The following is a 10,890-nucleotide window of genomic DNA, read 5'->3' on the forward strand; positions in this document are numbered from 1 at the left end:
GTAACTTATCTTCAGTGTCGTAAGCTAAGGAGATGGCATCTTCAAGGGTAGCAGGCTTGAACATATTCACCTCAGCGTAGTAATGTCCAAGAAGTCCAGACATGTACTTCCGCTTATGGGTCGTCTCTGATACGTCTTCAAGCATGCGTAGCTGTAGGAGTGCATTCCAAAAACGCTCTGTATACTGTGGAATAGGCTCACGGTCGCGTTGTTGAAGTAAATCCCATTGCTTGATAGCCTTCTCATGAAATTGCGGTGGAAGGAAATTTTGCATGAACTTCTTCTTGAAATCTTCCCATGTAGCAGGACATTCTATACTCTTACGGACTACAGTCCACCAAAGTGATGCTCTATCTATCAGATGATTAGTAACACACTTGATTTTATCTTTCTCAGGATAAGTTTCCTCATGGAAATAGTCATCAAACTGGCTAATGAATGATAAAACAGTCTTTCCTTCTCTTATGCCATTGAAAGTGCGAAACTTGAAACTTCGTTTACTTATCTTGGATTCCTTGCGAATGGTTTGTGCTTCAAGAGTGGCGTCGATGGTACGGCGAATCAGATCTTCAGCTTGGGGTTCTTCTTTATCAGTGGACACTCCTTGTAGCTTTGTCAATTGCGCTTGCAAGGCTTGCCTAGCTCTTCGCTCTTCGTCCAATTGTAGCATGATAAGATCCAGCTTTTGTTCCATGGTAGGCTCGGGTAGGTCGTCTTCAACCATAGGATCATCCATATGTGGGGTAGTCATCCTGTAAAACTCAACAAACCTTTCTCACTCAAAATCAGTTAGCGGGATGAGCGTAGCTCAAATTTGGGGTTACAAGGCTATGTATTTTTGGGTATTTTCTTCTTCAATTTTCAGAAATTCTGAAATATTTCTGTCTCCGTTTGCTAAAAGTACTTCAACGAACTTGTAGATAGGTAAAACAGCTTGCTGCGAACAACTTTCCAGTTCTGAGTTTTTGCAAACGAACAAGTCTTCTAGGAGTTTCGAGCATTAGTCAGTTCTGATTTAGTCTGACTTGCAGAGTTGCAGACTTAACAGACTTGCAGGGTTGTTGACTTGCTGGACTTAGCCGACTTGCAGAACTTGCAGTACTTGATTCCAAGTGACTTGCTGAACTTGTCTTCTGGAGTGCGTGACCGAGAGTTTGCCGACTTGTCTGCCCAGTAGAACTTGCAGAGTATAGAAGGACTTAAGCTTAATAAATTAAGCTTAAGCTTAATAGGCTTAAGAAAAAGGCCGCCGTTTTCTGATCGTGAGGGGGGGGGGGGCCGTTTTTCTTCACGCGGATTTTTCGGGGGTCCTCCTCTTGCCACCGATTTGACGATTATGAAGCTTATAAGCTTCTTAAGCTTAAAACTAAGCTTTTTAATGAAGAAGATTAGAGATTTCTCACTGTTTTATCACGACTTGTTCATGGAGTTGAGGGAGTGGTCCTCCGCCGACAGAGAGTGGTCCTTCGCGATCTGATAGTAGAAATAGGGGTTCTTGATCGCCAGAAGTCTGCCTGTATCGACAGTTCGCGACGAGATTGACTGTAGAGGCCGTTTGTTCCTGGAGCTCCGCCTTCGCCCGAGATTGGTAGCGATTGGAAGCCCTTGATCTCTGCTCCGCTCTGATACCACTGGTGCGCAGATCGGACGCAGGTAGCTCACGTAGTGAATTCCCAAAGGTCCCCAAGAACAAAGTACTCTACTTTTTAGTACAAAAACCAATGTAAAAGCAAGCACGACATGAGACAAGAGACAAATTGGGTTGAATCTCCCCCATGCCTTGTGTGAGCGCTTCACAAAGCATGTATTTAATGTATATTTCCAATCTTTTTGCTCAAAAATAGCCCAATTACAAAAATATGACAAGCTTTTAGCTTTTGAGTTTGCTTTCTACCAAAAATAGGAAAATAAACCTAATGGACGGTGCCCAAAGAGTTTGGCACGCCCATTCTCAAAGTCCGAATAGAAATAACATATCCAGGCGCATAAGCGCATACAAAATAATAATAAATAATCGATGTCTCTATAGACATAACAAAATATAGGCGTGGCGCCTATCAAAATATAGTCCAAAGATCGGAAACCCGCTAGACTCCAATGCTTTCCTCCGCCACTGCTGCTATCTCTACACATCAACTGAAGCATTCACAATCGTTAGTAAAATAACACAATTAAACCGACAAAAGTGAATACCTAGCAGTCTTCAGCTACATAAATAAATCAACTGGTTAGAAATAAATCCTAACCTTAATTTATTACGAGTGCGCACTCTAAACTCATAAACGTTTATTAATTTAATATGCATTTTGCGGAATCACCCGCTATGGAATCACCCATGTACACACTAAATTAATGAAACGCCCGAAAAGGACAGGCGTCCCCATCAACTTCTCGCACAAAGAATCCTCTTTGCGTATGAGCCCCGGTCATCTAAGTTTACGGAATCCACCGTAAAACCTCACGGAATCCACCGTGGAATATGCCTCCTGGCATCAAATACCAACTTTAGGGAAGTTGTGAGCCTTTTACTTACACTTTTGGGCTTTATATGAAAGAATGCTCTACACAAAGTGCTCTACCAGAAACAATTCTACTTACACCCTACCAGAAACAATGCTTTACCATGAAAAGACTTTTGTTCTACTTGCATTTAGTTTTTTAATGTTATTGATAATTAAAGATTTTATAATTGAGCTTTATACAAAAGATTTAAAGCAATTGTTAAAGGCAATCAAAAAGCTAACATGTTGGGATAATTGGCCTCTAAAACAAAAGTTCAAAGTGTACTCAATGCATCCATTAAGGATAATCCAAAGCTCAAGGGGGTTGGGTCATTGGCCTTTGCAACAAGATTGTGATAGATTGAAATCAAGATATTACGGCCTCTCTTTCCTTTGTAGTAGATTGAGCTCATGAGAGACTTCCAACCCTTCCATGTGCTTGAAGTAGGCCTCTACATTGTAATTAACTACTTTCTTGCAAGGCTTGCAACCCAAAAAATGTGTTACAAAAGGCCATCTATCATCACCCAACCCAAGATAGTATTTCTCCATAATTTCTTCATACTTACCCCTATCTCCTTCAAATCCTCACCTCAACTTTGAGGAAGCTAAACAACCATGTAAAGTAGAGCATTGCTACATTTTGGATGTGGCAAGAAGAACAAAGAAGTAGTCATGCCAAGATTGACCTTGAGAATATGGTGACTATTGGAAGGGAAACTATGGGAAGTCTTGAGAATACATGGTGATTGAGAGGGCGATTGTTGAAAGGCAAGAAAAGACACTAACTAAATCGGGAGAGACCAATAGATGAGAAATCACATGCAAATGATTATATTCATGATGAGTAGCTACAATTAGAGAACTTAGATTATGTGCCATAGGAAACTAATGAAACAATTGAAATGTTCAACATACATTACAATGAATAATCTCAAAATTAAAGCCAAGAAGGTGAAAGAGAGCATGTTAGATCATATTAGAATAGCTCATGATAGGCAATGAGATGAGGGGCTTGTCTTCTACGACCACAAGTTGCCTAGCCTTTGGTGTATGTGAGGGGCAACTCTTATGCTGTGGTGGACAAGAAGCTGCCATCGACATGTTCAATCCAAAAGAAAACCTTACCCTTGGAATCAACTCATAGCATATGCTCAAAGCAATCATAGAATCTAGCTTTGTTTGTAAGACAACATTTATAGGGAGTGTGTAAGTGTGTGTGTGTTCACGTGCACACACACACACACACACACACAACATGCATTTTTGTGAACAAAGTAGGCTAAAGTAGGATTGTTATGGAAATAATTCTTTGAGTAGGAAAATACAAAAGTATGCTATGTACAAAAGTTACTCTTTGCTTAAATGGGTGTTTTTGAGGGGTTTGTATGGGGATACTAGAGAGAGAGAGAGATGGCATTTGCTAAGGGCTTAGGGATAATGTAACGTGGGTGTGGTGATTCCTTTCATGCATGTGTTATTGAGTCCACTTCTTCATACATATATTGTCATTATATCCCACTCCTTTACATGAAATAAATTGACGTCATAGCTAAGAATCCTCCTACATCATTATGTGTGGAGGCATTATTTGTTGCATGTGAAACTCATTGATCATATTTTTTGTGAGCAAAGGGAAGCATATATGAAGCAAAACGCCTGTAGGCCCGGTTCAGACAATGGTGGATGGATGCATGCTTTCTTTGCATTGTGTGTGAGTTTATTTAATAGCCGGCCATAAAAATCACAAGTTCTTGCTTGGATTGTTGGTTTGTGTGGCAATGTGAAGCCCACATGATTTGGGCAAGGGATCAAATCTTGTGGCTTGTGTTTTCAAGGCCCAGTACATTAAGGTTAGGTTGGACATATATATCTTCGCGCGAAAATCATCTTGACAAATTCCCTTTTAATACTCGGCATCACAAACCTATATGTATGTTTTTAAATGTGGCCTTCCACACAGTCTGAATCGGACCTTAGATTTTGTGCGTTCAAGCACACAATTTCTTCTTTTGTAAGCAAGCAAAAGTGATGGTGCCTTGTGGCAGCCTTGTGAGCTTTGCAAGTTTGCAAACCGGAGAACCTACTGCAATCTTTTACCCTGTTCAAGAATCTCGTTAATTAATCTTAACTGCACGTGTCTTACTGTACATCATCCACTCTGCGGCGGTGAGGGATCTGTGTGGAGTACGCAGGCATGGCCACGGATCAATAGGGAGTTAACATGGACATCGATAGAATGGACGACCATCTCGCCTTTCAGCATTGGCAAATCCTGTACTTGTGTGAGGTTTTCTCACCATTCCTTGCATCCGTCCCTTCCACAAGATGGCCAGAGGTCCAACTTTGTTAGGCTTAATAAGGCTACAGTCTTAGACGGGATTGGATGATTGCCCATATGCAGGTTTTCATATGTCTGCCAATCCCACCAATACCATTCTAGAAGCTGAGCATTTCCAGCTTGGACCTGCTAAGGTGTTCCCCGGGTTCAATGATGCCAAGGTTCCCTGCATGCTAAAAGGCAGAGCAGTGCTGCAAGAAGAAGCAGAAAAAGTAGGATCATGTCCATCGATGATGAAGGAGAGGGAGGAAATTCGTCCGAAAGTACAGAAGCAAACACACCATCAAGAGCAGGATTTAAGGAGAAGCAGAAGTAAGTATTATGTGGCTTTACTAAAGGCGTCTGCTGAGAAGAAGGATTTGAGAAGAGGTTGCATTCTTCATGCTGAGATTGCCACGAAGAAATTGCTAAAAATGGATGTCTTTGTTGGTAGCGCATTGATCAATATGTATGTCAAATGCGGCTCTCTTTCCAAAGCACAGGACGTGCTTGACAATCTTGTGGTTAGAGACGTGGTAGCATGGAGTGCCCTTATCACAGGCTATGCAGAGCAGGGATATGGTGAGAAGGCATTGAACTGTTTCCAACAGATGCAACTTGAGGGCATCTCTCCAAATGTAGTCACTTACCTTAGCAGCTTGAAAGCTTGTGGCAGCTTAGGAGCCATAGGCATGGGTCAGGAGTTACATGCTGAAATTGCAAGAAAGGGGTTGCTGGACAAAAATGTTTTTGTTGGCACTGCATTGGTTGACATGTATGCAAAATGTGGATGGCTTGCAAAAGCACAAGAAGTGTTTAATAATCTCCCCTTCAGAAATGTGGTTTCATGGGGTGCACTCATTGCAGGATATACACAACATGGAAGTGGCACCAGAGCACTGGACTGTTTTGAAGAGATGCAGCTTGAGGGCATTGCCCCTAATCCTGTCACTTTTGTCAGTGGCTTGAAAGCCTGTGGCAGCACAGCAGCTTCAGGTAGGGGCCAAGAAATACATGCTGAGATTGTCTGTAAAGGTTTGCTCGAAACAAACATTTATATTGGCAATGCTTTAGTTGATATGTATGCAAAATGTGGCTTGCTTATTGAAGCTCAAGACATGTTCAACAGGTTGCAGGTTCAAGATCTTGTTGCATGGAACACACTGATTGCAGGATATGCCCAGCATGGACATGGTGAGGAAGCATTGAAATGTTTTGAGCAGATGCAACTTGATGGCATGTTTCCAGATGCAGTTACCTATGTCTGTGGCTTGAAAGCTTGTGCCAGCCTGGGAGCCATGGACAAGGGTCAAGAGCTGCATGCCAAAATTAATAGACAGGGGCTGCAAGAAAGAAATGTTTTTGTTGGCAATGCATTAGTTGATATGTATGCCAAATGTGGCCTGCTTGCAAAAGCACAAGAAGTATTCGATGGGCTTCTTGTGCGAGATGTAATCTCCTGGAGTGCATTAATCACAGGATACATGGATCATGGACACGGTGAGAAAGCACTTCAATATCTCCAACAGATGCAACTCGAGGGTGTGTGTCCAAATGCCATCACCTACTTGTGTAGCTTGAAAGCTTGTGGTAGCATAGGATCCATAGCTAGAGGACAAGAATTACATACAGAGATCACCAGCAAAGGCTTGTTGGAAATAGATTCTGCTCTTGGAACTGCCTTGGTGGATATGTATACCAAATTTGGTCTGCTTGCAAAAGCAAAAGACTTGTTTGACAAGCTTCCAGTTCGGAATTTAGTCTCGTGGAATTCTTTAATCACAGGCTTTGCCCAGGTTGGAGAGACTGAAGATGCTTTCCACACATTCAAAAAATTGATAGAAGCAGCTATTAAGCCAGATCAGGTTACATTTATAGGTCTACTTGCTGCATGCAGTCATGCAGGTCTAGTAAATGAGGGCCAGCTGTGTTTCGAGAGTATAAGCAAAGATTATGGATTAATTCCAACTCTTGAGCACTACACTTGTATGAGTGATCTACTTGGTCGTGCAGGCCAACTAGACAATTTACTCTTACTAATCAGGAAGATGCCAATTCACTCTGATCCTGTAGTATGGCATACTCTGTTAAGTGCTAGTCATAAGTGGGGTAATATGAAGTTTGGAAGAGAAGCATTTGAAAATATAGTGGGATTGGATGAAAGGGACTCTGCAGCTTATGTCTGCATGTCTAACATTTATTCAGATGGTGATGGGATTTGTCAATGAGTATAGGCTGTGAGAATTAAGAAAACGTAAGGATGCCCAAAAGGTCTCTAGTGGATCATGCCAGCATCATCTCGATTCATTTTAGAGTATTCCCACAGCACCATGCACTTAAAAAGCCAGCACAATCTTTCCCTAAAAGTGTTGAAGGGCAGATATGTGAAAGTGTATGATGCATGTGTCTGCATTTGTGAGTAGGCATTCATGTATGCACGCATGTGCACATGCATGTGTCAATAAAGCTGACTGGTACTGATGAATGAGCTCGGCAGGGTTGCAATGCACGCGCATACAAGCTTTCCAGCAGCAAATTTGGATCATGGAAAGTGCGATTGATGAGAACATACTTCGCTTACAAGCAGACAAGAATGTTGGAAGGTGACTTCATGTCTTCTGCTGCCAATCTTGTGACTGCTTGTCATGATACATCTTTGTTCTTTCTCTCTTATCTGCCCCCAGGCACTGATATAACCACTCCTTCCATCCGCAATGGAAGGTGTCAATGCAGGTGCTTAATAGTTTGAGTTTGAATAGGGCGTTTTGCTGGTGGCTTTGCGCTTGTGATGATATCGATTATTCATTAATGTCCTACAGTGTCAGCTGCAGCAGCCACATAGGTTGTCATTCTGGATGACACGCTTGGAACACAACATATGAAGCTAGTTCCGCTTCATATAGCAAACAATGCATGATCTCAGAGGTGGCATAGTAGCAGAATGGAAGGATTGGCACTTTTTTGGGTTTAATTACTGCTTATTTTGCAAATGCAGTAGAAGGGCCACAGAATAGTGCCCATTATTTGAAATGTTCATACCAGTTTTGAGGTTTCTTCCAAAAAAGATAGAGAAAGAGGATAGAGAGAAAGTAGACAAAGGACAAAAGCCCACGCATGTGAGGGTCTTGGAAGTAACTGAAGTGTCTCTTTTTGATGTGGTAACAAGAATATTCCATAGCTTGTGGTTTAACCACAACTCCTCAAGCTACAGGGAACAGCTGTGTTGAGGGGCTCTACTGTGGTAGAGTAGATTGTCTGACGACTTGTCTTCATATGACTGGGCCATTGCTTTCAAAAGGTACTAATCAACCATTATTCATGTGCGCTGGAATTAAGGTCAAAGTTACCATGGTAAGCTTTTCCACCCACCATGGTAGCTCCTTTGTAATGACATATGTGCACAGGCTATGAAGGATGTTTGGTGGATTTCCACACAGAATGCAGCTAGAAAATAGATCAGTCCACTGTCAACTGTAGGATATGGTCAAAAGCGGATCCATTACCTGATAGCCTTTGACAGCAGTGAAGGTTCAGCTGCTGGCAGCACGTGGTCTGATGTTGTGGAAAAAGGCAGGTTTATTGTGGTTGGACTTAGCAGGCAAGGTTCTGTGGATATGGTGAGGATAGCACACCAACATATTTCAAGTTAGCTTCTTGTACATAATCAATATGGATGCACATCTTAGATGTTTGGAAGACATGTACAGGGCTTTAACATTGAAATTTTGAGGCTCTTTTGGGATTATTGTATATAGAAAGGATCTTGTGCCCCAAGAGCATAACCAGCATGCATAAGAGACTGGAACAGCACAGTGCCTAGGGTTTAGCCTTTTGTCTCCCATGCTATCTGCTGCCCTGCACCTCACAAAACCAGCAGTGTTCAACTGTGTCTGTGTTTTGGCTGTTGCTGGGCTGAAGGTCTCCAGTGGAGGTGTCTATGGTTGGCATCCTCATTCTTTTAAGCCTTCCATCTACAATTTTAACCTCTCTTGCTCCCTTCTTGGCTCATTTTTATAAACTGCTCCTGGCCCAAGATTGCATGACTCTGTCACTCAGTTTGTCTGTCTCACGTGCTTTTTAGCTGAGAGGGAAGGAGACTATGGAGGACTTATAAGGTGGAAGTAGAGGCTGGAGGTGGAGGTAGGATAATGATCAAAGGAGAACTGAAAGGAGGGTGTTTGATAGGGAGGCAGCTTAGGATTTTGGGCTGGGATTTGCATGTTTTGGGTTTAGAATTTGTGGATGTAGTGTTTTGGATCCCCCTCGGTCCCAGTCACACGCGACATGCCATGGACCATCTCAACATGGCATGCCAACTCTACATGGCACCATAACTTGACATGGCACAATGCATCATGCTCTCCCTTAGGGCTAGGAACCCAACTCAACACGGTAACTCAGCACGGAAGTCAACACGACACCGTATCGTGTCATGGCACAGCGCCAACGCGTCACAACAGTCCACCTTATCACCTTCCCCCAATAGGCAAAGAGTTCACCATGTCATCGAAACTTTTTTGGTGCTCCTAAGGTGTTATTAATAGAACTTTCTTGGGGGGGCAGTTTCTCTAAGGTGTTATTAATAGAATTTTCTTTCCTCAAAAAAAGAAAAGAGGGATGCTCAAAAAGTGGGCAGGGTATGGGGGCGTTGTAAGAATCTCACCATGCAGGACTAAGCAAGATAAGTCAAGAACTAACTAAAGGAAAAAATGATTTTGGAGTATTGCTTTCGATTTTGGCATGCCTACTTGAGAAAATTGTAGAGGGCCCAAGTTAGGACGCTTGTCCAAGGGTAATGTGTGTCTTAGGTAAGGTGAAGGAAGGCTTCTTGTGCTTGAATGACCCCTAAGAGGTTTGGAAAGGAATGTTGACTATCAAGAGAAGTGAAATTTTGACTTATTTCATTGCCCATAAGATACACTAAAACAAGCAAATATAAGGCTTAAAAGTTATGGAAAAATGTTTTGCACATACACAAGATTGAGTTGAATGTGTCATGGTGATAGACTTGGGTAAGTAGGGATATTGGTACAAATTGTGGTAATAAACCCAAGTGGGATACTTGGTGATAGATATTGGTCAAAGACATTAACTAGGCCCTTGGAAAATACCTTTGGTGTTATTGGGGGTTGGAGAATTAAAACACTTAACGCTTTGGACTAAGGTTTGAAAGTTTGAATACTTTTTAGTTTATAGGGCTAAGGAATTTAAAATTGGGCTAATTCTTGGGTAGGGTCAATTATGTTAGGGCAAGTAGCTATCATGGCATATACTAAATTGACCACTACAGATGCATAAGGGATCTTAGCCATCTCGGCCTTCTACTCATCAAACTGTGAACAATCAACCTAAGTAACCTTCACATAAGAAGGTAAAGGATAACCAATAGGCTTAACATCCTATAGATGAAATCGCTCAATGACCTTTTGGATATACTTCTTCTATGACAAGGAGCCCATTAGAGCGATCGCTCATAATGTGTGTCCCAAGAATATGTGAGGCCTATCTCATGTCCATCTCAAAGCTCTTCTTGAGCTAACCTTTCAGGGCATCTATCTCATCATGAGCACTCCTAACAGCAAATTACCATATCATCCATATAGAGAATCAAAATCTTAAGATTGTCATCATGAGCCTTCTTTGTATATAAACATGGATCCATATCATTGTGGAAATATCCTTGTGAATGCAAAAAAGCATCAAACTTGTGGTACCATTCCCTAGGTACTTAAGGCCATAAAGGCTCTTTCTCAATTTACACACTAGGTGGTCCCTACCAAGTTCTAAAAAGCCCTTAGCCTGCTCCATGTAAATCTCATCATACAAATCCCCATGAAGGAAAGTCGTCTTGCCATCCATTTGATAAAGATCCAAGCCAAGCTGAGCAACCAAAGCCATACCAAACGTAGAGTCTTCACAATAGGAGAAAAGACTTCATCAAAGTCCACACCATGCTCCTAGTTGAAACCCTTAGCAACCAATCTGGCCTTGTATACCAGCTTGGGGCATTTAGGGGTACTTTTCAACTTGTATATCCACTTGTATGGCAAAGTGTGCTTTCCACTAGGT

General features: G+C 42.0%; 1 protein-coding gene across 1 annotated transcript; it reads left to right on the forward strand.

Moving 5' to 3' along the window:
- The first annotated feature begins 4,470 nt into the window (after nt 1–4,470).
- LOC148034447 (pentatricopeptide repeat-containing protein At4g13650-like) lies at nt 4,471–9,284 on the forward strand. Its single transcript, XM_087679381.1, has 2 exons — nt 4,471–4,786; nt 4,906–9,284. The coding sequence occupies exons 1-2, from the start codon at nt 4,726–4,728 to the stop codon at nt 7,047–7,049; spliced, it is 2,205 nt and encodes a 734-aa protein (XP_087535507.1). The 5' UTR covers nt 4,471–4,725; the 3' UTR covers nt 7,050–9,284.
- Nucleotides 9,285–10,890: the final 1,606 nt, after the last annotated feature.

This window comes from Lygodium microphyllum, chromosome 6 (assembly GCF_053477565.2).
Source record: "Lygodium microphyllum isolate KBCC chromosome 6, Lygodium_microphyllum_v1.1.10, whole genome shotgun sequence".
In the NCBI taxonomy this organism is placed as follows: domain Eukaryota; kingdom Viridiplantae; phylum Streptophyta; class Polypodiopsida; order Schizaeales; family Lygodiaceae; genus Lygodium; species Lygodium microphyllum.